The sequence below is a fragment of the Numenius arquata genome, chromosome 6 (genome assembly GCF_964106895.1).
Source record: "Numenius arquata chromosome 6, bNumArq3.hap1.1, whole genome shotgun sequence".
NCBI classification, from domain to species: domain Eukaryota; kingdom Metazoa; phylum Chordata; class Aves; order Charadriiformes; family Scolopacidae; genus Numenius; species Numenius arquata.
Window position 1 is genome coordinate 12,222,917 of NC_133581.1, and position 26,806 is coordinate 12,249,722.

General features: G+C 43.1%; 1 protein-coding gene across 2 annotated transcripts in view; it reads left to right on the plus strand.

The window, feature by feature from the left end:
* ITPK1 (inositol-tetrakisphosphate 1-kinase) overlaps positions 1-26,567 on the plus strand; it is a 150,080-nt gene extending 123,513 nt beyond the window's left edge. The window contains exons 6-11 of one of the 2 annotated variants that reach the window (XM_074148670.1): positions 7,862-7,960; positions 9,211-9,251; positions 13,984-14,149; positions 16,375-16,442; positions 17,930-18,092; positions 23,704-24,112. In XM_074148670.1, coding sequence (XP_074004771.1) covers positions 7,862-7,960; positions 9,211-9,251; positions 13,984-14,149; positions 16,375-16,442; positions 17,930-18,092; positions 23,704-24,026 — 860 coding nt within the window. In that variant the 3' untranslated portion in view covers positions 24,027-24,112. Of the gene's footprint in view, positions 1-7,861; positions 7,961-9,210; positions 9,252-13,983; positions 14,150-16,374; positions 16,443-17,929; positions 18,093-23,703 lie in introns of both variants that reach the window. The other variant, XM_074148671.1, reaches the window with a different exon arrangement.
* Positions 26,568-26,806: the final 239 nt, after the last annotated feature.

A 26,806-nucleotide genomic window follows, 5' to 3' on the forward strand; every position in this document is an offset into this window, starting at 1 on the left:
GAGATAGGCTTTAGTTTTTGTGTACAGTAAGTGTATAAACAACCAAAATACTGGATTTTTCAAACACCCAAAGTCATCTGTTTTAATAATTGGAGTTGTGCTTGGCTTTTTTGAAATTCAACTGCACAGCTTCCTGTCCCTTGCATGTGCAAGGTGATGGGTAACTGCTCTGACCTACTGAAAAATGAGGCTGTTTGATGGTGAACACACATCTCGCAGCCTTTATCTCTTGAATGAGATAATCTTTCACCTCTTAACTGGTTGCATTGCCATGAGCTTGCTGTATTGGGCTGTGTCAATGAAGGTGTTTCACCACAGGTCCATTTTAACTGACTGCATGTCTGTGCCTGTACTCCCCTACTGCCAGGGGCCCGTGAGGCTCCATCACCACAAGTAAGCTCTATAATGCTTATTCGCAAAACCTGCCTCTTTCAGCCTGAGCACCCAAGAGATGAGGTGAATTTCTTTCTCGGGAATCAGAAAGGAGCATCCTGCTCCCTGAGGAAAGTGGGCCTGAGATGAAAGTCTAGATCTAAAAGGTAAAGGAGGATCCTGTACAGCACATAGCTTTGTGAAATGGTTCTCTCTGAAGAAGAGTTCAGCTGGGGAAAAAACTCCATCAGGTTGGCTCTACTTTGACTTTCGCCTGTATTTCTTCTTTATTTTTTATCATTTCTCTTCAATCTAAGCTGAATTAATCATGTTCAAAACCTGTAATTAGCACTTCTAAATTGTATGGAAATGGCAAGTTACTGGGATTTTTTTTAATAGTTTCTTATATTTATTCAATTGTGTGATTTCCTCACTTGCTGCCCAGAGACTTCAAAATCACTGCTTTATTAGAAATGAAGACTGTTGCTCTGCGGGTTTTCCATTTAACATAGATATTCAGTGTGCAATTCCTTGTATGTCAAGTTAGGGTAAGGTAAAAATCGTGCCCTCAAAGCTGAGTCTGCTCTGCCCTCTTGTGTCTTTGGAATGTGCTGCCAAATACTCCCCAAATACAGCTGCTTTATCGTGAGAACTGGAATTTTCCCCCCACAGACTTAAGGGTAAGATGCAAACACACGGGTATTCAAATATGCATTGATTTTTCGGTGATGAATACAGATGGACATACGTTTGAACTAAATCTGTTCTGCCAATATTCCTCATGCACTCACATGTCTGAGGGGAATGGAAAACAACTTGAGAGTATTTTTAAGACAGCTAAGACGAGCTAAAATAAACCTGATTGAACACTCTGTAAAGTTGTGGGTTTTATGAATAAAGTTGTGGGGTTTGTGAAGCTTCAACTGAAAAATTATCTACTGGAGGAGGGAGTGAGGAAGAGGTTCTTTTAGGTGATAGAGACTGGGCTGCTGTGAAGTTATGGCTTAGCTTGGCTGACTCCTTGATGTACCAACTTTTGACCTTAGCAGAAGAGACAGTCCAAAGCTGTGATAAGTTTACAGTGATTAAAGGGATTCTGAAGGGGGAAAAAAACCCAGTCATGTAGTGATTTAAATTAAGATACCTTCAAGATAAGGATCTGCTGCATGCTAAAAAAAGAACCCGACAGCTGTGTGGTTGGTTGGTTTTTTGGTTGAAAATGAACTTAGGAGGCAGGGGTGAGCTGGAAGTTCAGATTTCCTCCCCTTATTGTATTAGGAGAAAAAACCATTGCCCTGACTGTGCATCCTTTCTATCCCCCCAGGAGCAAAGTGCAGCAGTGCAAGCTGGTGGAAGCTACAGTGAAGCCCAGTTTACTGAAAATATATTTATTTTTAAAGAGGCTTAAGCGTTTTCAAATCACAGAGCCAACTATGCTATTAAAGAGTGGCTTTTCTCAACAAAGTAGGAAGTTTAGAGTTTGATATGGTCTGCTGTAAATCTTTCAGATAGCTTAAGGCTTAACATTTGCTCCATGAGCGTTGGATGATGATTGACCTGAGCCAGTCCTGATTTTGACACGGATGTTTTTCTCCTTATCTTAAGGGTTTTTAGAGCAAAGACCAGCACTCTTCAGGAGCAGCTTTGTCATTTCTCTGCGTAGAGCATTGTGTGATATGGAGGTCATGCACCCTGTTTCTCCAGAAATAATCCTGGCGGCCTTTCCAGCCACAGAGAGCAACTCAGGCACAAGCTGTGCTCCATTTGTAATTGCTAAGCGGAATTAGAGGATCACACACTCATGTGCTTTGTGCCAAGTCTGTTGCACACCCAGGGGGGCTCCAGGCCTCGTCTTGTGCTCCTTTGACAAACTGCGTTCTCCCTCCACCTGTTTCAGGAATTCACTGCACCAACTTCTTTTACCTTTCCCTTCTCCTCAGCATGCCCCTCATGTAGTGCTCCTGTTACCTTCTGTGTGTAAGCAGAGAAGAAGATACTGCTAACAAGACAATACCGAGCCTGCTCAGAAGATAGGATATTCTTGAGTAAATACCTGTTGTTTTAAGCTTTTCTGGTAACACTCAGGATTTTGGTTGCTGATGCTCAGACTGAAGCTTTAAACAGGTAGTTTGTTCAGTTGTTGTAATGACCCCAGAAGCATCAAAAAGTCTTATTCCTGAAACTCCTTAAACTAGCTCCATAAACGTCCCCTCGCCAAGGGGAGGTGAAGCCTTCTCCACACTTTGCACATGGGAACTCAGAGATAGGACGTGTTTGATGACTGGGTCATGGTCTCGTGGCAAGAGGTTGGTGGTGCTAGGAATCAATACTTGTTCTTCAGCCTGTCTGATCTGCTTCCTAATCCTAGATTAGGTAGTGAATTAGATTAGGTGAGTTATGAGGTAGGGAGACATGTTGAGACTGTAAATCTGAAGTTTAATAGGCAGTGGCTTCCTCATTTTTTTTTTGCCTAGCCACAGGTTTTGAGCTATCCTCACAGATGACCATGAACTTTTTTTTTAAACTCCTTTTCTGAAGACAAGGAGATGCAATTTGTCAATCTATGAATGCAGAGCATTGGATCTGCAATTTATTATTTGTTGCCCTACCTCTCCAAAATCATAAGGACCAAAGAAATCTGAATAGAAAACTATTTTATGATTCTTCTTATGGTTTATTTTTTTCCCCACAGTGATCTGCAGCTGTCCTCTGTGTCAGTACTTCTCAACATTTTCTAGTGCAAGGACCATCTACTCCCATCAAAAACCACCCAGGGACTGTCTTGTACAGCCCTGTCACAGTGGTTTCCATTTACTATCATGTAAGAGTTGGTTCAGCTGGGAACAGCCATGTATTACTCTTATTTTCCTCTATCTATTTTACCTACCTGCTGAATAGGAGCGTGTGTTCAGTGTTGAGTTTCTCGTGCCTTCTTCCTTTTGGAGGTTTGGGGATCCTGTTACTGTTTGGCAGTCTGTCTGCAGGCCACCAGTGGTGCACAGGCCCTGGGTAGAGGAGCACTGCTCAACACCTCTTACTAAAGCAAGTCCCAAGCTTTAAGATTTCCACCAATTTTCAATGCCAGAAAACTTTTTTTTCCCAGCCAGTATTTAGTCTGTATCTTCCCCATCTTCACATCCCATTGCTCCTGTCACTATTGTTGAACTTTATCAGGAATAATCCCCTCCTTGGCACCAACACCCTAGTTTGAGTACTCTTTCACCTCTTTCTTGCTGGTTAGCTGTTGCTTATCCTGTAAACTGGCCTTCACCAGTCGTGTTTTCCACCTTCATAATAACGTTGTTTCTCCATGGGAATGGGGCAGTACTCTGAGAAAGCTCACCTTAGAGCAGGAGGTGCCAGAGCTGACTGCCTCGACGCTGTGTGGAGGATTGCTGCCTGTCGCCCACGACCTGTTAGTGCCAGCTTCCCTCCTGTCTTCTGAGGTCCTACTGCAAACGCTCCCCCGGCGTTTGCAATGAACGCGATCCCAGCCATGATCTCCATTCAAAGGGGATGGAGGTATAAAGTGTAGGTAGCAGTGGAAGAACAGAAATGACAGTTGAAAAAAGACTGACATTGAGAAGAAATGGGCATGGGGCTGAGAAAAAAATGCAGAAAGTAAAAAAAGGAGAGAGTGAGCTTCCTGTAATATCAGATAAACTTGAAGAAAAGGGAGGGTAATTTAAGGAAAATATAGAAAGCAGACACCACAAAGTTTGTGCCAAGGCATACAATAAAAATGAGGACAAAGACGGGGGAGGAACACAGTGACAGCATTTTGAATTTTAAATTTAATTATGATGTGTTGTTTCTAATAACAAAAATGCTACAGATATTTTTGGTACTTGTCTGAAGTGAGAGCTGAACCCTCTCCTGATCTGAAGAATCTTTCTTTCTTGCTATTAAGTTGGCAGTTCTGGACCTGACATGGTCCACCTGGAGTCCTGGATGTACTTCAAAGGCAGGTCTCTGAGAGACTGTCAGGCACTTAGAAAAAGAAATAAATACCACTCTTATAAGTGTGCCCTATAAAAATGTACAGCCTCTTGAATCACAGCAGTCCTTTGACTTACAGAGAGATTTTTCCTGCTGATATCTTTGGTTCAGTAAAGGCTACATGAAGATAGGGTCAATAATTACAGTTATCTGTTTATTGTGTCATTCAATGTATGTACCCAAAAGGAGGGCAGAAGTGTCTGAGTTTTCGTTTTGGATCCAAAACGGAAAGCATAGAAGTTGGTTTTTTTGGAACTTTTGGGAACTAAGGGGACTTATATGTAGGCAAAGACAGAAGATGAGGCAGAGTCTTTTCCAAACTTGCTGTTTTAGAAGAAGTCTCTTCCAGTCAGCGCCATCCCAACGTACAGCTCAGAGCTGAGTCCTGATGGTAGAAGAGCAGCAGCGTCAGCTCCTTGCACGGGGTCTGGGTTGTATCACCTCTGTGTCCTGACACACGTACAGTCACTTCTGCTAGCGGTGCACAGCTAATGCAGCTCCATGGGAGGCATGCCATGGCTGTGGCCTTGTATTTTAATAGTTCTCAGACTGCTTTTATAGAAGTGCTTCATCCACACTGTGGCTCTCTAATGCAAATGAGAATATTGTTTGGGTTTAGACTGGAGGATTAGGCTGTAGTGTCAATACAAAGGATTTGTAGTGGGGCCAGACTCATGTTGCCCGTTCTCACCTCTGTTTTGTTTATTTGTTTGTATATTTATTGCTGTCCTTTTTGATAGCGGTTTTCCATGGTGACTGGTCAAGGCCAAGGGTCCAGTGCCTGACCACAGCTCAGTAAGATCCTGCTAAAGCAGCTTACCTTGGCAGAAGAGGGGCGGGTTCAGTGTACCACTGGGGGTTCATTTGTACTTCATGGATTGTGTGGTGTAGTTCCATGCTGATGTAAAACAATATTGAGATTGACCCTCAGTCATTGAATTAGGTCTGTTCTGGACCTCAGTGCAGAGAAGATGTACTGAGACTACTGTCACTCTGGTAGCAGGAGCTTGGTGATGAGAGGATGCTCCAGCATGTGTTTGCCACCCTGGCAAGGAGGAGAGGATCATCGCTGGCAGCTGGTAGATTTTTTTAAAATCTACCGCTACCTTCAGAATTGCAGTGTGTGCAATTAAACTCAGAGCAGCAGCTTTCTAGCTGTAGGCTGTAATGAAATCTTCTGTGGAGGGAGGGTTTGTTTGTCCTCAGGTCTGGCAGTGCAATAATGGTCTGTGTCAGAGGCTTCAGTGGGCTAAAACTGCCTTCTTGGTGGAGAAAATGCCAGTTCTGTGCAAAGTCAGCAGGAGCACTATGAGATGCTAAGAGTCTTCTCTCTGCTACTTTTTGTTGATCCAGGTGGTCTTTTCTAAGTACAAAGTCAAAGAAATTACTGTTTGCCCCTTCCTTTATTTCCGCATGCAAGTGTCATGTAATCGGCAGGAACGCTGAATCCTCCCTGTCTCCCATTCCTGTTTGCATGGGAGAGAAACGGAGGGAAGTGAGATGGAACCATACGTCCCTCTGGATCTGCACCCTGAAGGCAAAGTTATTTGTGAGCCTTCAGCATATGGGTGGGAGAGCTGCCAAGCCAAAGTTGTTCCCAAGTATCTGTAAACTAAATCTGATTCCTTAAATTCATCCAACTAAGGAACTTTCACTCTGGCAAAGGCTTGTAAATATTACAGTACCTGCCACTTTTGGATGCTGCTTTCTGTTTTCATAGCAGTGAACCGAAAGCTTTGAAGTCTGGGCTGTTTTGTTTAGCTTTGTAGAGGATGACCTCAAAGCATCAATCTTTCTGTTCCTTTTAGGGTGTATGAAAATAGCCTTTTCACAGAAAACGTCTTGTAGCAACAGTATTGCTAATGGCCGGAGTTCTCAGATATTCTTGGAGCACTGAGGCAGGTATTCAGATATGTATACCAAAATATAGAGAGTTTTGCCTCTCTGTTATTTTCGGTGATTCAGTTTTCTGTTCTCTGTGAGGAAATGCGCATAAACGTATACTTGTAATGAAGTGAAAAGCATTAATCTAAACAATGCTTGTAAAGTGGTTTCTGACTCTCAGAGTATCTAGTTAGTTTTGCTGGGGTTTTAGTTTACATGTATTTTCCAGTTCCTGCACCATCTGCACAGCGTAGCCTCCACCTGTTTGGATTCTCTGTGCTCGTTGGGATAGATGTGGATGGTAGTAATAATCACATTTTGCTTATTTTCAAGACAAGTTGCTGGTTGATATAAACCTATGACTTGAGTTTTCCAGATACAGTTGCTCCCATCATTTGTGCTGGTCTCTAGGTGCTTCTTGGAGGAAGGTGTCAGGCTGTTTCTCTTGAAATAAGTCTTAAAAGTGAGTTTTGGCAGACCTGTTGCAATTCAGTACTGCACAGCTAACTTGAGTTATAACTCATTTGTTACTCCAAAGTTAACCTGGCCGTAGCTCCATGGAGGCAGTACTTTTAAGACTGTACTCACTGAGGAGTTGAATAGTTGCTCTTGGGTGATGTTCTTACTTTGACTTTGTCAGTGTGCACACAGCCACAGCTTTTGTCTGAAAGTCTTTGGGTCCGCTGAGCTGTCGCAGAGCCATGGCTGAAGCCAAGGTTCTCTTTGCACTTGAAATTGCAGCCCAGCCCTCTTGAGCAATGGAGCTCAAGTACTTTGAATCCTACAGTGCTTTCCCCCTTTCCTGCTGCATTCCTGGAGGAATCAGAGTTCTCCTACAGTGAACAGGACATGAATCCTAGACCAATTCAAGCTATTGAGTCACTAAGGGCTGGGGTTTGACTCCAGCCTTCCTGCAACCTCATGTGAACAAGCACAACATCAGCAGAAACACCCTGGAGCGGACATAGTCTGTTAAATTTTACTGTGGTTTGCCATGTTTTTTCTCTTTAACCAAACTTGCCAAGGTGTCTCAGTGGTGCTCTGACTGCCTTTGCCAGACCAAATGAACACTGCTTTCATGGCAGAGAGGTCCCAGTGGACTGTGGGACGTATTACATGGCTGGCACCTTGGCTGAAGTAAACCACACTGGAATCTGCCACTCGAGGGGCCCTACAGTAATGATGGCTTTGTGAGATTGCCTACTCCAGCCACACTTGCTGACCATTCAGGTTTTTTTTAAATGGTTTAGAAAAATTGTGCTTGAATGCATAATGTTAAGAGCCAAGATCCCAATTGCTTTTCACCTCACTGGCTAAGTCTTGTCCAGCTACATATTCCTAGGCAGGGGATGGGGTTTGCTGTGTAACTGTGAAAATATGGGCTTTATATTTCCATTTAGGTTATCTGAAAATTAGGCCTTTATTTTTCTGAAATGTTTCCAGAAACCCAAATTCAGACCTGGCTGATAATGTTTCCAGTGCTTTAATATCAATTGTTAAAGTAAAGCTGACTATCAAGAAGCAGTTAGTGCAGAGAGAGCTGGTAATGATGCAGATGAGAAGCTAAACCTCTCATCTCCATTTGAGTCTTTTTTTTGTCTTGCAGATGAGAGGATCTGTTCACCACCCTTTATGGAGCTGACAAGTGCCTGTGGAGAAGATACCTTGCAGCTCATAGAGAAGAATGGACTGGCATTCCCTTTCAGTACGTACATGGGCTTTTGCTTGGTGCTTCTAGTAGGTTCTGAATATTGCACATGCACCCCCCCCCAAGACGTAGCCAACGCTGTAGGAGTGTGGGTTTCGTTGCCAAAGTGCCAGGGATGTTGAAACCTTCCTGAAACAAATGCTCTGAAGCAGTCTGCTTGGAATGTGGAACAAATCCCATCCCTATCTGCTTTTACTTTGCATTTTATTCATGTTCTTTACTTTAAACACTTCGCTACAGTAAACAGGCATTCCCGGGAAATGCTAATAGTTCTAACAAAGTTAGCCTCTTGCCCTGAACTTGTGAAAGAAGTTTCTCCTGCCAGCTGCATTCATTATTTTTCTTGAGAAAATCACTCCCTTGCTGATTGCCCCCTTTTTTCACCCATTCCTGCCTTTCCCTAGTCCAGGCTGCAAAGATGATTTTAGAGACTAGAAGAAAGAGTGTAAAAATTACCACAGATAGCAGGCTGTAGGGGCCCACAGCCGCAAACAGCTGCTAGGAACTGTTTGTGCTTTGTAGGAAGTTTTGTTGGGGAGCTTGTGCTTTAATTTGTTCCTTTATTTGATTCCTTGCAGTATAAAGTGAGCAGAATTGCTTAGTCAGTGTTTATTCCCTTGGTGTTTGCCTCATTTATAAAGTTCAGAGGTAAAGTCATGTGGAAAAAAGCATGTTTTTCCCTCTCTGCCATCACTCTCCCAAATGAGGCAGGTTTCCTGAAGCTAGATTGTGAAGCAGTAATTTAAAGCTCACTGAATGGCTTTGACACTCCTTCCTCATCCATGCACATTGTCTTCTCAGTACAGGCTGGCTAGTGCTCAGTAGTCAGCAGCATAGTCCGTATATTCAGAAGGCCTGAATCAACCCCTCTAAACAAGGATGAAATTAAAAAATAACATTGAAAATCAATATAACGTGGTATTGTGGGAGTGCTTTTTTTGTCTCCTATCTCTCTTTTTAAAAAAATGACATGCTCCTGCTCTCCAGAGCATGTGTCTGTGAAACATCATATACTACCTTCCAAAATTTCAAGTTGGCAACTTATTTTGGACTCTAGTGCAGGTCATCTGCCTTTCATAGCTGCCTGTCCTCTTGCCTGACAATTAGACTCTTCCAACAACCCCCACACTCTGAATGTCTTGGTCTGGTGAACTCCAGTGTTTGCATATGTGGGTGGGAACCAATTTATAAGGGTTTTATGTGTCCTGTTTCAGTGTTGCATTGTTTTTTCTTTTTTATTTACCCAGTTTGTAAAACCAGAGTGGCCCATGGAACCAACTCTCATGAGGTGAGTTTAAAATTGCAGTGTTATCCCCCTGCTTCCAGTGCCCCAATGGTGGTTTGGCTGGTGTTTTCCCATCCTGTAGTAGGCAGAATGAGGGCTATGCCCAAACAACTTCCCTTGCCCTGCCTCTCCCTTGTGTTTAATTACACCATTATTTTTTTCAGATTTATCTGAAGTTAAATATGACTTTAACTTTTTGATGTGGAAGTTCTTTCTAGCAGTTTCTAGCTCCTGTCATGTAGTTGCTTCTAGCAGTCTGGTCTCCAGTCAGCTCTGTCTGCAAGGAATCTCTTTCAGCTTTTCCTTTGGTGGGAGGTCACACTAAGGGATGTGCCCACCCCACCATGTTTCTCTTCCAGCATGTACGTGATGCAGGCGAGAACTGGTTTTGTTCTGTAGGTGAAGCAGAAGTATGAGTGAAGGCCAGCTGGTTCCTTTCCATGAAGGGAAGGGAATAGCAAATAGAGACAGTTTCTAGGCATGTTCAGTTGTAATAACATGGCTGGAGCTGTGGGAAGAACAGGGCTGGTAGAACTATCTGCTTTCCCTCCTTCCCGTAAGGCAATTGCAGGTAAAATGGTTGTGTATTCCTGGAAGGAGCGCGTTCCCTATGAACCTAGCTTCCTCTAAATTTAGGCGAGCTGAGTCCTGTTTTAATTCTTTTCCATTTGTGCTTCCTGCCTTCCTGCTGCTCAGTTTTGAGAATTCAGCCCTCACTGCTGGCTCTCGTAACGCCTGGCTTCCTCTGTTAACAACGTGGTCATCAGTCCAGGTTTCCCAGCTGCTCCCGAAACATGCAGCATGTTCCTGCAGCGTCTCTGAGAGGTGAAGACCCTGAAGTAAAATGTAAATCTGGACGAGCAGAATACCTACCACTGAAATCTTGAGTGACCAGCACTTCCTTTTAAAAATGCAGCTAGATTTTTCATGCAGGCCTTAGCTTGGATCATTTTACAAGCATGACAGATGGTCCTGTTAGTTTGTTGGAGCAGCCACTATAAATTTTTGCTGTTATGCCTGAGAACACTTGGGGACTGGATTATGAATTAAAGACTCCAGCAACCTTGCTGGTTTTTCTATAGAAGGTTTCTCTGCAGCCTGAAATGCATGAACCTGTCAGTGCTTGTCCAGTCAGGCTTGGACTTCGTTTCCCTGGTGAATCTTTCTTTGCTATTCTTTCATACAGTGCAGACATACCTCAGCCTCCTGCCCGAATTCCATTTTCTGAGCAAAAGTTAGACTAAAATACAGTTGTAGGCTGCACTTTATCACAGCAACTTATGACGAGAGCCTAGGAGGACCCCTGGAAAAAAGCCTGAAGTCCTGTGTGGTACTTTACATAGTTAGCAGTAGTAGTCACTTTTGGAGTTGCTGAGTTCTCAGGAATGATCCAAAAGTGTATTTATGATCAGAGAGAAACTGTCTTGTAATTGCTGTTTTATCATCAATAATGGCAAGGGAACTGTAGAGTAAATACTCTGCTTAAAGTACGGTTTGTCTAAAAGATGGAGCATAGGTCTAGAAGCAAGAAATTGTTGCCTGTTTTATTAAAGACTCCTTCTTTGGCTTTTGGTAAATTGCTTCATTTTCAGTAGAGATATTCCAACTGCAGAGCTGACACTGGAACTAGAACGCAGCCTGACCAGAAACCTGCTTTTCTTCATAAGATGACTATTCAGATAGTTCAAGTACTGGCTAACAGGGTCAGCTGAAGGTGCAGGCTTAAGCTTGAGTTTGGTGCCAGCCAAGGCTGGCAGACTCTGCATTGTGCTGTGAAGGCACGAACTAGTTAAGCCGAGGTGCTCTTAGTCTTCTCATGGTGCCCCAGAGTTCCACACGGCTTCTGCACTAGAAGTTGCATTGGCCAGCTCAGCACTGGAACCCCGCTTTGCCAGCGCTGCTTGTGAGACTTGAACAGAGTTCTCCTTCCCAGTTGCCCACAGATCAGAACATAACTGATCTTTGGTAAAGCTGTCATGAGACATCACAGAGACCCATAACCTGAAGAGAAGAAATGTGTCCAGAATTACTCTTTTTCTAAGCATTGAGCAGACAGGAATGAAAAGGCAGAGAATTGCTGTGGTTTTGAGACTGAATTCCTTAAGGACATTGTCAGTAAAAATTCTTGGTGCCAAATGTTTTGTTTGCCTTCAAAAGAGCTCTGCGTTTATAATGAGGAGTGCTGTTTGGAAATTATGATATAAAGTATTGTTCCCACGTTACTGCCAGACACAGCAGGTCTGTGCTAGATGGCAAAGAGCAAGTGCACCCTGCAAGCGAGTTCTTGGAGCTGTATTCATGCATGCTAAAAACCATAAGACATCGCAGTGAGCCAGCATAACACAACACCATGGGAGTTACAGGGGTTGTGTGCTAGTCTGTGGGGCTGTTGGCACAGAGCTTTGCAGAAGAGAAGTTTCACATGGTCTCCAGTAGCCTGGGTCAGTTCAGTGCTGAGAAGATAAACTCTCTGGTTTGCACAATTCTAAAACAGGATGATAAGTACCTGCTCATCTTATGAAGGATTGGTTTGTGGGGATTAATTAACTCATATTCGAAGAGAACACTATAGGAACAGCACAGTTGCACAGTTCTTGCCAGTGTGACGTTGTAGATACTATAATGCCTACAGTCTACACAGGAGGAGGAAGAGAGCAGCGTTTCTTGCCACCAGTGAGATTGATGAGGTACGATGTTGTTGCTGTGAATCATCTTGATAGATGATTCTGCTGGTTAGAGTAGGTTTCTTGCACAGGTTTCTACCACTCGCAAACTCACTCTGTGCTGTCAGATAGATAGCACCTGGTATAATAGAGACACGGTGATATCAGCTGCAAGTAGGTATTGAACACACACATTGACTTGAACTCAGAAAATGTTAATCTACTGAGTCGTGCATGTGTGCAGACAATTATGTGATCTAATGTGGTCTAACAGATAAGGAGGAATAAGGACAAAAATGTGCTCAGACTTTTACTATGAATATGTAAACAGCACATCATTTGCCATGACTATGTTTTTGAACAACGAAACATATTATATTTGCTATTTTTATTACAGGAACAAACTAAGATATTAGCAAAAACTCAATCTGAAAGTGCAGTGTACATCAAATGAGCAGCTGATCATATATAATACATGAGAGAGAGCACAAAGTGATAAAAGTTTCTTTGTAAAATCCTTCCAGTGACCCTGACTTCACTAAGATACAGCTAATCTCAGAAGGCACGAAAACTGACGGGAAGCATATGGAAAGAGTATGCGGTATAACTCATCTGCATCATGCAGATTTTATTCTGGATATCGCTGTGGACCCACAGGAATTCTCTTTAGCCTCTCTGGACTGTCTTGCATGCAGAGTAAAACACTAGTCCCAAACAGGCCAGTGAGAAAATATTAACAGGCATAAGAAAAAACTTGTGTTTCAGAGGTTAGGAATTTTTCTGGCAAGTGTTGTGTTTCCTGCACTGACTGAGGTACGCAGCAGGCTCAACTCTTGGATGGTTAGCTGTGGTCTCCAAGGCTCTTCAGAGGGGGAAGATGCTCTGACCAAAGTGTCACCAAAGTGACACCAAAGTGTCCCTGCCTATGGGAGGGAGTTTTGCCCGGAGGAAAGGAAGATAAAACATACATCAGGTTCTCTGGCCTTGGACAGTTATTCATATTGACCCGACTACCAACATACCTTTCTGCCTCTGTGGATAACAAGGCCCAGTATCACTAGAGTAATAAAGACAGGTCAGTATTCAGATAACTAGAACATAGCTTTTTCAGGGCTTTGAGGATGGAGAGTAAGCCTAAGTTTCTCCTCACTGCTGTGTGAGGGCACACTGGTATAAAGTAATTTCATCACCTGTGCCAGAATGGTATTTACTGCCAGTTCTGTGTAGGAGCTGTGACAGCATCCACACTCCAACAGCAAACATGTAAAATGGGGCACTGTGGTTATGATAATTATACATGCGTGTAAGCATGGTAATGTAGGGATCAATGGAAAGACCAGCACGGCATGTTCTGAATATATACTGGCTTGTCAAAGTACTTCTCTGCACCTACCAGCATTACTTCCATGCTGTTTGAGGCAGCTGTTGTTCATCATTGAGGCCCTATAAATGCCTTCCTTTTTGGCATATTTGTTCCAGTCCCTTCAAGAGGACTATCCATTTGGAGTAATGGGGTGAAACCAAGCTAAGAAAATCATTAGACTAGCCAGCGTTTGCTAGCAGTAAGAACTGCTAGAGTCTGAAAGAAGTTCTCTGATGACATGGGTGAAACCCTGGTTCTTAGGCCATTGCAACTGGACTGAACCCAACCACAGGAAACAGAGCTGTGGGGAAGAACTCTCATAGTTAGTACATAGAACCGTTCCTTCTGCTGTTCTCATGATACACGGGCTTGTGTTCAATACAGACTTCGTCGTCTGTGTTGGTCAAATGATTTACCCCTTTGTTGTACCTGCAGTTGCAGTAGCTTCCCAACTAAAAGCAGTAAATGAAATTGCAAATTGCTGAGAGGAAAGTGTTGATTGAGAATGAAAGCTGTACTGACAGTAGTGTTTGGAGAGTTGGGTGTCAGTGAGATGAAACGTAATGAAATAGGACTAGCCATTGAGAAGGAATTGACACGTGGTCAATATATATCCACCAGTAGATGTTCCTCCTCACTGCTAGTCAGGTGGTGGGTAAGTGTGAAATTACTGAAAGACTTGTGCACAACTGTGTGTGCGTGTTTCCAGATGGCGATCATCTTCAACCAGGAAGGCCTGAAAGCTGTCCGTCCCCCTTGTGTCATTCAGAGCTTCATCAATCACAATGCCGTGCTATATAAAGTCTTCGTGGTTGGGGAATCCTACACAGTGGTGAAAAGACCATCTTTGAAGAACTTCTCTGCAGGAATCTCAGGTACGTTGTGCCAATTTAAAAGGAAAGGTCAGCTCTTGGAGCCTTGGCAGCAAACAATTCAAAAGAAAAATATCCTTGAAAAGGCTGCTGAAGTGAAGGCAGATGGTTCTTACCTACCATGTTTCCTCTACTGTATTATTTCAATAAGAAGGGAGATAAATCATCTGCTCTGGAATACATATGAATGACATTCATATAGTAAATATTTATGCAACAGTAACCTGAATCTTACCTGTTAGAAACAGTGTTTTATATCATGTGGAGAGGGGGAGAGGGAGAGAAATTCTCTAATTTCACAGTAAGTTCATGTGTCATTTGTTCCGGAGTTTGTTTATAAATGTGCTTTGGAGAGAATTTCCTGGATTCCATCATTTCAGAACTTCCTCTCCCTATTTTTACCTCAATTATGTACATGTGTTTAAATTAAAGATAGCCTGTGCTCTCCCCTGAACGAGCCTCTCTGTTCATGTGAAGTGCAGTGTTGTAAACCTTGGTGGGAAGTGTCCTTTGGTTTGTAGATACCAGCTGTGTTGGGGGGAGGGAGGAAGGGATTTGTCAGTGAGGACACTAATCCTCCCTATATGTCACTAGACAGCAGCACTTGAAGGGTTTTCATTAAACATTACTAAAATTTCCTTTATGGAAGAAAAGCTGTTTTCCCAAGAACTGCATTCTGTGGGCCTTCAAAAGCAAGAAGAAATTAGCAGGGTACGGATGGGAGCATGATCTGCCTGCAACTGGACAAATCCAGGAGGTGGAGATGGGAAGGGAGAAGGTATCAAACTAAAGGAGGTGAATTAACAAGTGCCAGGTTTTTGTCACTTTTCTTAGTGGTTTCTGCTGATCTGAGTATGTCCATGTGTGCTCACTATTGTGTTCTGCACACAAATATGTATACATATGTTTTCATATGTATAGTAGGATCCCGGTAAAAGTCCTTGTCTGTAGGTGTGTGTGCCTGTATTTACATTTAGGTCCATTCTATGTCCTGATCAAATTAAGTAGCCAGAATCTGTGTTCATATAACTTATTAGGACAGTTGGTCTGTACTTTTGCTGGAAGAGAACATATTAAGGCACTTTTATAAAAATGCCTTAGCTAATGTCTTACCCGTTGGTGTAAGACTTGAAAGTTGCCTGGAAGCCCACATAAAAATAAGTTTTGTGGGCAGATGAGGATCAGTGTCTGGCTTTCTTACCCCTCATCAAGAGAGTTTGAGGGGGCCATGCCACAGGCACCTGACTTGGAAGATCTGACAATTAAGCAGATCTGGTGGCTGTGAGACACTCCAGGAGCTGACTGTCTGGAAGTACAGGGGCCTTCTAATTGGAGGAAAGGCAAGAAGAGTATATGGTGGTGTCAGACTGTGGAGGGGATTTGGGTTAGCTTTTCACAGCTTCCCCATCTTTATTGTTAGTGGCCCTATGATTCCTCTTCAATGTCAACTCAGAGAGACCAGCATAGCAGAAATACTCTATTGCTGGTGCCACCTGCCTGCTGAGACTTGTGTCCAGGTGTTCCCATGCAGGTTTTCTGTACGATGCCATCAGCCTGCTGTGGTGGGAATCCCAAGGGGAGACTTGAGGTGGTGGATTTCTCCCTGCCGGTGAAACCTTCAGCACAGAGGGAGCAGGGCAGGAGGTGCTGGTACAATTCTCCCCATGGTTTCCACTGCAGTATGTTAGTAGCTTCTGTCACCTCAGGATGTCTCCTGCATTCCTGTCGCGCCTTGAAAGGGAGGGCCAGTCCTGGCCATGAAACATGCTGCTTTCTTCCATGGTGACAGTGCCCTCCCCAGATTCACAGGGATCTCAGAGCGCCCTGGGGTGCTGTCAATCTATTGCCTGCAGGGAGTGCAGCTTCTCCCTTCTATCACATGCCTTCCCACTGGAACTGTCACTTTGAGTGTAGCAAATTAGTAGAAATTAACTTCATTATCTTACTGAACTTAGTTAATTGGCTCTGGTGAAGTAAAAGAAACCAGTTTCTATTAACCCCATGCAGTTCTATTTATTTGTGGTCCGAGGTTAGAAAAGCATGGGTGACCTGGTGGTGGGTGCCAGGCAGGAGAGGTGGGGTGATGGCAGGGGGACTGCCATCCCCCCTGCCATCAGAGGAGCGAGACTAGATTCCGGGGACTACAGTGCCATCTACTGTTCCTTGCACTAATCCTTTGGAAATTAAAATCTGGTGTAAAGTTACTTACAACCTGCTTTTCATTCCAGACAGAGAATCAATATTTTTCAACAGCCACAATGTTTCAAAGCCGGAATCCTCATCTGTCCTAACAGCAGTAAGTACACTTGGTCTTTTTACCTCTAGCGCGGCTGGAAAACTACCTAGTCCTTTCTTATTGAAGCATTAGTAGCTAGTGGCTCTCTTCACAAGTTGTCTGCTTCTGTGTTGCAGGCTGAGGTCTGTTTGGTACAACGAACCAGCATGACTGTGTCCCCCTCTGGTTTTCCTTACCGAGCTCCGGTGAGGAATCACTGATGCAGCAAGCCTGTGCTGCTTGCCGGGCCTAAACGCCCCAGAGCTAATCTAGGCAAAGGGAAGAATGAGATTCTGAATGCAAATACCTGGCCTTTTCCTGTCCAGAGAGCTTAATAAGCATAAATCATCCTTCTAGGACTCAGTTCTGTGAGGAAAGACAAATGGTGAAAATTCAAGCAGAGAAATTGCATTGGGCAGGGCCACAGAGGGCAAGTAGCTGCCGACGGTGTGAGCACACCCGAGCTGTGACCATGGGACCATTTCTGGGTGTCTTCCAAGTCCAGCAGTGCCAGCACGGTGCACAGTTTCATGCTTTCATTACCAGTCCTTTTAACAAGCTTTAAGAGTATAAAAACAAAGAAGTTTTCAGGCATTCAGCTGCTGTGAAAGTCACTTTACAGGACTGGGTCCTTTCAATCTCTTGAGTCTCCAAATTCTTTTCTGTTTCACAAGCTCTTTTGGGGAGTAGTTTCATAGTCAGCAATGATTAGATTTGTGTTCAACACTGATAGGCATGCTAACTATTAAAGCTGTAATTGTGCTAGTCATAAATCTATTCATGGCTGAATTTACTTTCAAACTTAGAGTATATGCTCCCATGGTTTACCAGCCATCTCTCTCATACACATACACACTCCATACACACTTCTGTAGGTGTAACAGCATACTTCTGCTGCATAACCTGTTGTTTAAAAAGTAAAAAAAAAATTTACATCTTCCAGTCATAAATAACCTGAGGTTTTTGTCCTAATAAATGTTTGTAGAATAACTTATACATGAAAACCCACGTAAGAGACAAATTAGCCTTTGAATTAGCCTCTGCCCTAAAGATATCAGCTGTGTTGTGTTGTATGGCTCAAATGAAACTAACAGCGGGAGTCTGGCTCATCAGTCCTTTCACATAGACCTTAATCTACATTGAAATAGCAGAATGGTATTTGCACCACAGGGTTAAACACACCAGCTGTATTTGGTTTTTTAAGGTGTAGATCTCGTACTGAAAATAGTGAGTCTGATTCTCCATTCATTCCTGTACTGCTGTATCTCTTGAGGAACTGCACCAGCATGAAGAGGAAGAACCAGGTGCTTTAGAGCAGGTGAACTTCCAGTGTAGGTAGCCTTCTGAATTACGAAAGCAGTTTCTCTTTGGTGTCTTTCTCTGTTTCATGCCACCGGTTCTCTGCAATTAGATTTGGTGGATCTGCATCTGGAAACCTCTGAAAATTAATCTTTCTGCTAAAAAGACTGTTTTGGAGTCCCTTACTAATGTGTCTTTTTCCACTATAGCTGGATAGAATCGAAGGAGTGTATGAGCGGCCAAATGACGACGTCATCCGAGAAATCTCTAAGGCACTGCGGCAAGCTCTGGGAGTTTCCCTCTTTGGAATTGATATCATCATTAACAATCAGACTGGGCAGCATGCGGTCATTGATATAAATGCATTCCCAGGTGAGAAAGGCAACTTTCCACTCATGCTTTGTGGAACTCATGCAGTGCGTGCTTCATGTGTAGTGTCTCTGCTGGTGTCTCACATCATTACTTCCCAGGTAGGGGACAGGAGAGCAGCAGTCAGATTGTTCTGAGATCAGACACTGTTTAATCTGGGAAGGGCAGAACCCTAATCCAGATACAGAATGTGCTACTGAAATACTACCTTTTAGGAGATACGGTCAGATGTTAGTGGCCAGCTATAACATCGCTGTCATGCCCTTCCCTGCAAAAGGGTCCTCAGGAACTGAAGCATGGGACTGTGTGCTGGGACCCGGCCTTTCTGGGCCTGTCCCTCATTCTGAAGATGAAAAGAATAATGATAAATTCTATTTTAGGAGAGCCTTTTAAGATTTCTTTCTTTCCAGACTCTGTGCAATTAAAAGTGTTGAGGGGGTGGAAGCAGCAAACTGTTCCCTTGAAAATCTCTTCCTGTGCAAATTGATTCCCTGTGAAAAGACATTCTGTGCACAAAAGCAACAGCACCAGGAATTCGAAGAAGATGTTAAAATTGTAGCTGCACAGAAGTTGATGTAAAGGGTTAAGTATCCTTGCACATTCTCATAAGTGGATCCTGAAGTAAAACAATAGAATAGAGCATGTGAAAACGGCTAAATTGGTCCTACACTTTTTTTAGTGCAACATACGTCTTGGAAACAACTAAACAAGTTCCTTGACCACTGGAATTATTAAAAGGAGTTGTAAGCATGTATAATGGGAGGCAGTAATGGTCTGTCGCTTGTGCTAAACTCAGTAGCCTAACACAGGAAATGAATACATCATCTCATTTGATGGTGTTTTGCATGGGGCTTTTCTCTTTGAGTATCTCCTCTCATTACCTGAATAGTGATGTTACCAGAGACATACACGGGATGTTGCAGTTTGTTTAACCTGGTGTTGAAGACTTTGAGTTTTCAGTATGGCTGAGATCTCTTTACATCTAGAGATCTTGCCCTGAGCCCCCAGTCTTCTTAATCTTTCAGTCCAGGTCCTCAGTCCCGCTACTGCCCTGTAGTGCCTTGCCTGTGACTGTTTTCCTTTTAAAACTCCAGCCCTGCTATTCTCAGGTCACTTTGCAGCTTGGTTCTACCATATGGTGTTGATGCAATCTGCAGACCTATGAAAAGTCTTCTGCCAAGAGCAGTGAAATAAACTAAATTGGGTGTCAGACAGAGCCAAATCAGCTTTATGAATGGGATTTTAATTCAGACACTGGGTCTTGAAGTCAGTGATGCAGGACATTCTTTTGCAATCCGGCATTTTGGTTTGGTGTTTTGGGGTTTTTGATTTTTTTCAGGCATTGTTTTGGATTTGATACTTTGCACAGACTGAAATTCCCCTTTTCTTTAAATGCTGAAAAGTACAGATTGTGGAACAGCTAACGGTGAACGTAGCTATTAAAGAGGTGTAATGCCTTCTTGTTGTGGCAGAAGTTTGCAGAACTGCCTTCAGCCTCATGCTCTGCTGTACTTCTACCCTAAGGCAATATTTTCTGATATTCGGCCCAAGTCCTGTGTTTCAATCTGCGCAGTAATTGGTCTTTGAAGAGACATTGAATTAATAGAGTGTTTCACTCCTTGCAAGAGACTTGAGAGCACAGGGAAGTTTCTTGTGCTCAGGCATATGTTGTATCTCACATAGGATTTTTTTGGCAGTGAACATGTGTGTACTGAAGGTAGCTACTGGCTTTATCACCATGGGTTAGGTGGAAGACCAGTTGGAGATAGTCTAGAGGACAGCAGCGGGGACCAGATGTGCAGAAGAGAGGAGGCTGGGGGTAGGCAAAACTGCCTTTAAATGTATAAAAGGTAGCAGAACTGAGAGAGATTAACTGCTCTCAAGGGAGAAGCAGCAATGGGGTTACATCTCAACACAGAATAGTCTGTTGCCCAAAAGCTTGTTCAACCCAGGCAGCTGCATTTCCCTCCAAGGGTCAGTGTGATTAAAGGCTGATCATCTTCAAGGGCTGGCTTCATTGATGGAGCCAGCACTTTGCTAACGAGAAGTTCAGATTCAGCCCTGCTCAAAAGAGTCACTGGTGGGCTGCATCAGCAGGGAGATCTCATTGTTCCTGTCTCAGTGCCATCCCAGGAAGGGACTTTCCCTTCTTCCTCTTCCCCAAGTCATCCTGTCCTGCAAGGGTTTCAGTAGGGCCAAAATGGAGCCAAATTAGACTCTTCAGGGATCTGCTGCATTATCTCTGCACCACTGCTCTGAGGAAGGGAGGGAAAGAGGTGCTCTTTAAGGAGCATTCACAGCCTCTTTCATGGGCTATGGCTTGTGGCCATAGCCTGACCAAAGCCTTGTCCAATGGGCCAGAGGCTTGGCTTCCTTCTCTGCTGTCTTTTGTGTTTACCAGGCTTGAAACTCATTTGAATCTACCACTCCGTGGTTGTCATCCTGAGATTAATTTAACGTCAGAATTGAGAGCAGATGTACCTGTAGGAGGATGTCGTCTGTTATCTGCTCCATTAGCACCAGCAACTCTTCAACAAGATTTTAAAGATAAATGTCTAAAAAGCCTATTGTGTCTCCTGTTCTATGGGAAACCACCAACCAGGACTATAATTAGCTGTGGTTACCAGTTGAGATATTTAACTGTAGGCACAGTCACGTAGCATGTGGGTTTTATGTTTTTCTGACCTCAGGTAACTGAGAGGAAAGGCTCCGCGTAGGCTGCTGTCCTGTGGCCGTGGCGGAGCTAGCCCAGCTGGAGCTTGTGCGCATGTTCTGCAGCTGGTACAGGTCAACTGCTGGTTCTGTCTGCATATATGGGGCAGCTGGAAGCATCAGATCTCCATGTGCACTTTGTGTGTGTACCTATGCTGCTGCAGATGGAAGACATGGGACACCCATTTCTCTCTGCCCAAGGGAAGATGCAGAATAGCAGATAGTGTGCCAGATCAGGGAGAGTCTCCTGAAAATCTGGCAGGTAGCATTTGTAATGCTAGCTTAAACATGCTCATAGGCATTTTTGACTCCTCAAAGCTCAGGGGAGCACGTACTTGTTTTCAGGAGTATTGCTGGGTGGGCTTCCTGCCTATCTGTGCTCAGCCAGAGGACTCCGGAGACCATTTTCAACATAGCAAAATTCAGGCCTCTTGTAGAAAGGCACTTCCAAAATTGTTTCAGTGGGCAGTGCTAGGATAGTACCTGCTGGAGCATGATTCATGCAACTTGTGTTTTGAAGCATGCAAAACTTATATCCTCCCACTCATTCCCCGTGTGACATGAACCCTGAATTCATTGCCAGTAGTTTCTGAAGGTGTAATTTAATCTGCCCATCTTGATTCCTTGTCATCGCAGCACAGTGATGTCTTACAATTGCCTTTTTTGAGAGGTCTGCAGCAGCAGCCAGTGATCAGAGCGAGGCAGTACCTACAGAGCTTGCAGCCTTCCCAGGGCATCCCATGGCTCAAGAGTTGAGACACCCTCGTTCTCTTCCTCCCTTCCTTGTATTTATTTCTTACAAGTGTGTGAAGTTTCTTCTGAGTGACCAGGCAGAATTATTTGGGCCTTTTCGCGCAGTGTGCAGAGGGCTTGCACAGAAGAAGCCTGCCCGATGCGTACAGCTTCCTTCCACTGTAATGTCTGCTTACTTCAGGAATGAATAACTGACCATCTTATTCCCATTAAATATTTAAAGCAACTTCTTTGTGAGTTTGCCAGGTGCCCTCAAACAAGGCTGGTTTGTTTTCAGTGAGCAGACACGAAACACTCTAGGGTACTATGGATCTCCTCCCTGAATATTAAAGCTGTTACTATGGAGATAGCTTATTCCCGGGGTGTTTGAAGCACTCCGAGTAGATTTGAAGGCTAATCCCATGGCTTTTACATAAGCAAGAAAGTGTAACAAGCACCTCTGTCAAAAGAGGTGAAGATTTTGTTCTGGCTCCCATGACTGGCCGTAAGAGTCCTAGTTGCCCCCTGCAGACCAGTGAAGTATCGTGTGGGTCACTGGGAAACTTCACGTTTTGAAATGGCCAATTTGTTTGGCGAATCCGTTTAAGGGCCCTTTGAGAAAGGAAAACTGGGAGCTGTTGTCTCACACTGCTAGTGTTTTGTGTGACCTGTTAAGTACTTAGGAGAACTGTGACCAAGTGCAATAAAATCCAAAGCAATGTAGCACCCTAAATAAGAGCTACTTGGTTAACGTACGAGTTATAAATGCACCAATCACCACCCTTATCTTAAGGTGGAATTATCCTCTTACCTTGTGTTTTTCAGGAAGTTGTGTTTTCATTGCTAAAGGAAGTTGGTCTTTAAAGGAGAATGGAGATTAAAATTGAATTATTTATGGATTTGAGGGACTCTTCTGCCCTGTGATCACATTGCTAAAAGTCTTTTAAAGTGTGCATTTACTTTGTGGTCTCTGGTTCTGCTCATGTGCTGCTGTGCAAATGTGTGCTATTCACATGGGACTTTTAAATTGTTATTTATTGCTTCAGTCTCCTCTATTAATACCAGGTCACCTTAAGAATACTTTATAGACATTTTAAAACAATCAGTCTAGCCCATTAAATACACTGAATGTCATGTTTAAATACTAAATCAAATTGGTAACAATTTTAGGTAGTGCAGTAGCAGTTAAACTCCATTTCAAGACATTGTACCAATATGTTGCATGTCTGGTTCAATGTTAAAGTTAATGCAATGATAAAACTGTACCTGCACCAGAGTGTTTAGAATAGAGCCAGAAGCTCTGTACACCTACTGCCACCCTTTGTGTGACCAAAAATGTTGTGTCTCCTGGTATTTGAGCAACTGTTTTAACCAGGAGGCTTGTTAAACTTTGCATTGTAAATTGTCTGGAATTGATTAACAGAACATGCAGAAAGGTGGTTTCAGTAGTGAAATAAAAGGCTGATGTTTCTACCAAATACTGTGCCATTGATATATGTTTACTGCCCCTCGAGTGTTTTTTCAGACATTGCTCATAGTGGCGCATATGTTTTAAGTGCCAAGTTAGGTTAAACCAGACGAGCATCACATTGTTTCTTACACAGTGGGAAACTGCCTTTTCTGTAGGGTATAAAGCCAGCTCCGCTGTTCTCTGAGGTTTCCCTAACTGAGGGTGCTGCTGCACAAATTCTAGAGAGGATCCAGACCCTCAAGGAAGCTGTGTTAGAGCTACTTTCCGCAGTAAACCTGGAAACAGGATGGAAAACATCAACATTGTACCACAGAGTTTGTAACCTAGGGAAAAACCTGGACTTGGCAACAAATGATAGAATATACCTAAAATTATGTATACACATATATACTTGGGAGGAAAAAGAAACAGAAAATCGGAAAGGTGACAGGTTGACAGGTTTTTTTGTCAAACAAAAGTATTTTTGTAGCAATGGTCTCTGTTCCTCTTTATGCTAATCTGCTCCTGCAGTCACTCAAGATGATGTCATGCAAAAGAAGCCTTTTTATTATCACTTGGAGGGCGGAAAAGAAGCCTTTTTATTATCACTTGGAGGGCAAAGACAGCCCAAGAAATAAACTGGTAGAAGAAGCCTTTCAAAGATCTTATGAAAATTACTTAATTGCCTTTTTTTCTCTCCTTCATTTTTCCTCTTTTCAGGTTATGAGGGTGTTTCCGAATTTTTCTCAGATCTTCTGAACCACATAGCTGCTGTCCTGCAGGGTCAGGCACCTGAGGTGACCCAGCTAAACCGTAGCAAGCTCCTGGCAGAGCAGACCAGCGGGATCATGGACGAGCGGATATGTTGCGCCAGCACGGGATGTCTCAGCGTCATGGGAAAAGACTCCTCCTGGATTGTGGAAAGCGAGACCAACAGCTCAGTAAAACTGCAACACCAGAGACTAGGCTGCAACTCGGCAGTGTCCCCCAGCTTCCAGCAGCACTGCGTCGCTACATTGGCAACAAAAGCTTCTTCTCAATAACTTGCCAATGCCATGGACTGAGAAAAAGCCACAGGGATACAAATTGTGGTCCCAGAACCAGATCAGGCTGTAACAATACAATTGCGAAAAATGAAAAAAAAGGCAAAAAAACAACACCACAAAACACAACACAAAAAAAAGCAAAATAAAAAAAAACTTCCATTTGATTTAACCTGATTTACTGATGAAATGGACTGAAAGGTGGAGGTCAAGAAAGAGATTCAGATCCATTTCATCAGATTCCAGTTGCAAATCTGTAGTGAGTTTACACACACGTGGGTTTTAACACTAGTCCTTTCATTGTGGGAGGGTTGCTCTTTCATTTCTATTGTTCTTTGTAATCACTGGTGACCAGCATTTTAAAATCGGACCTCATGGTATCAAGAAGATGGTAATGTTGAAATGCAGTGTCTGAATGTAACAGTGCTAGAGATTTTTGCCTAAAATATTCCCTGTTCCCTTTTTCCAGGTAGACCATTGCAAAAGAAAGCTAAGACAACTTCAGTATCACTAATCCAAATCCCTGGAAACATTGACCAGTCCAGATGTTGACAGGTAGCTTGCTGTGAAGCCGTAGCACTGTGAGTGGGACAGAGCAGACTGGATGTTCAGGGTACAGAGCCGAGATGACCACCCTGGGTCCAGCTTTGCAGTTCTTCCCCCAGGCCTCATCACTGCAGACAAAAGCAGCTTCTAACCCCGCTTGCCAACAGCGACACGTGTTTGATCCAGACAGGGTGCTGATAGTTAGGCTGAGTGATTTTACAGATTAAATATCATCCTTTCAATCGTCTGCTAGTGGTGAAATCCTGGAAGAGTTAATGGAAGCAGCTCATTTCTTAGCAGAGAATTTCATTCTCCCTCCATTGCACTTACAAGGACTCTGGGACAGCTCTGCAAAGAGCTGTGTGTGTTCCTTGGGGCACCTGATCTGCAGATCCTAAGGGGTAACACAGTTGCTGCCTTCCACAGATCCATGCTGCTGTGCATTTTGTTTTTCTTTTGCAAATTAAGTATAAGCAGAATTGTGTACCTTCATGTGAGGTAGAAGTACACCACAGTTCTAGCTTAGAGACCAAGTTACTTCGTTGCAAGCTGTCAGATGAGGCCATGTGGTAATTTACAATAATGCTTTATACTATTAGTAAACTATAGCATATCCAAATTGTATCTGTTGAGATACGCAGTAAATCTACAGTGTTCACCCTCTGTTGCATCTTGTAGCATGGCAGCATCTTCTGATGTTGAGAATTCCTGAAACTTTTGCCAGTTCTAAACACTAAACCAAAATATCCAAGTCTGTCAGCGCTGAGAACGGAGACACTATTTTGGTAGGCAGAGTGGCCTTCCCTTCCCCATATAAACCCTAAAATACATTTTAGAGAGGTGGTGTTAAGAAAATTTCCTTAGTTAAGCTCCTAGCTTGCAGATATGGGAATGTCTGTCTTTCTATAGCAGGTATTTGTAAAGCATCCATCGCTGCAGTGTTTAATCCCAGTTTGTTTAGTATTTTGTTAGATATCTATTCGAAAGGATCTAGAGCTTAAAGCCCAGGTAGACTGTGGAGAGAGGAGTAAACTCTGTAGACGATGTTACCACCCTACCTGATGGTACCAGTCCTGGAGGGGAGAAAGTTTTGAAGAGTGTTGTGCAGCAGTTCTTTTGTGTAAACAATGGCTTTTCCTTAGGAGAGATGGAGTTTGTTCCCTAAATGCCATTCTTGGGAATCCCGGCTACACAGGATTGGATTTTTGAGGATGATTTAAGAAGAGATTATTCCACTGCTAGAGGGATTACTAACCTTAAGGTATTTCAGTAGGGACTGGAGTGTGATGTCTGTCAAATTTCAGGGTGCACATAAACATAGGCTATCGCAGGTCAGTTCTGAGCTGGGCGCGCTTCACAGCCCTTGTATGCTCTGAGACTGCTGGATGCCATGCCATTTGCAGCTCACAGGTCTCGGGTGGTCGTGGTGGGAGCGAGTCAGATGTACATAGGTAAGGGTTTATAAAAGTATTGGTGGTAGACCAAACCTTTCGTAAAGCCATGACTGAAATAAAATTGGCATCTATAGTTTGAGGTTTTTTTGTTTCAAATAAAAAGTGTTTTTATGTTACGTGTGTAACAAAAGATACCCTCAGGAAGGAACTTGCCAGTGCATATTTTTGTATGGTACTTTCTTGTAACCAGCTGGTGGAGTGTTTGTAGACTTGCCTTTTGCTCCCTTTATTACAATGGCTTGGGGTTTTTTTGGGGTTTTCTTTTTGGCTTTTTGGTTTTGGGTTTTTTGTTTTTTTTTTTATTGGATGGTGGGAAAGAAGCAATGATGTTAAAACTGGGTTAGTAACTCAAGACCTTTCAAACTAAGTATGTTTACATGAATCTGAGTGTTGGATCCAATGGAAATGTCTGTATGCTGTTTCCTAGTTAGAACATCAAATAAGAATTTTATTTTCCTGGCTGCCTTCTGAATTTTGGTTGGCCTATTTTGCACTGCTTTATTTCTCCAAAATAAACTACTGAAATATAATTGTGCATTTTAAACTTGTTTACAAATGATTGTTAGAAGTTTATTTTGTAATTCTCTGAAGGCTTGCAGAAATACTATATTTAAATATTACTCCAGACCTTGGCAGTAACTAGAAAACAAGTTTAGGTCATTGGTGTGATCAGTGACATATTTCCCATAGTCTGTAATTTATTTTTTATTTATCAAATGTATCGGTATCACTTTAATTTACCAGGTGCAGATATGCAGGTACCTGTTGTGATGTGGCATT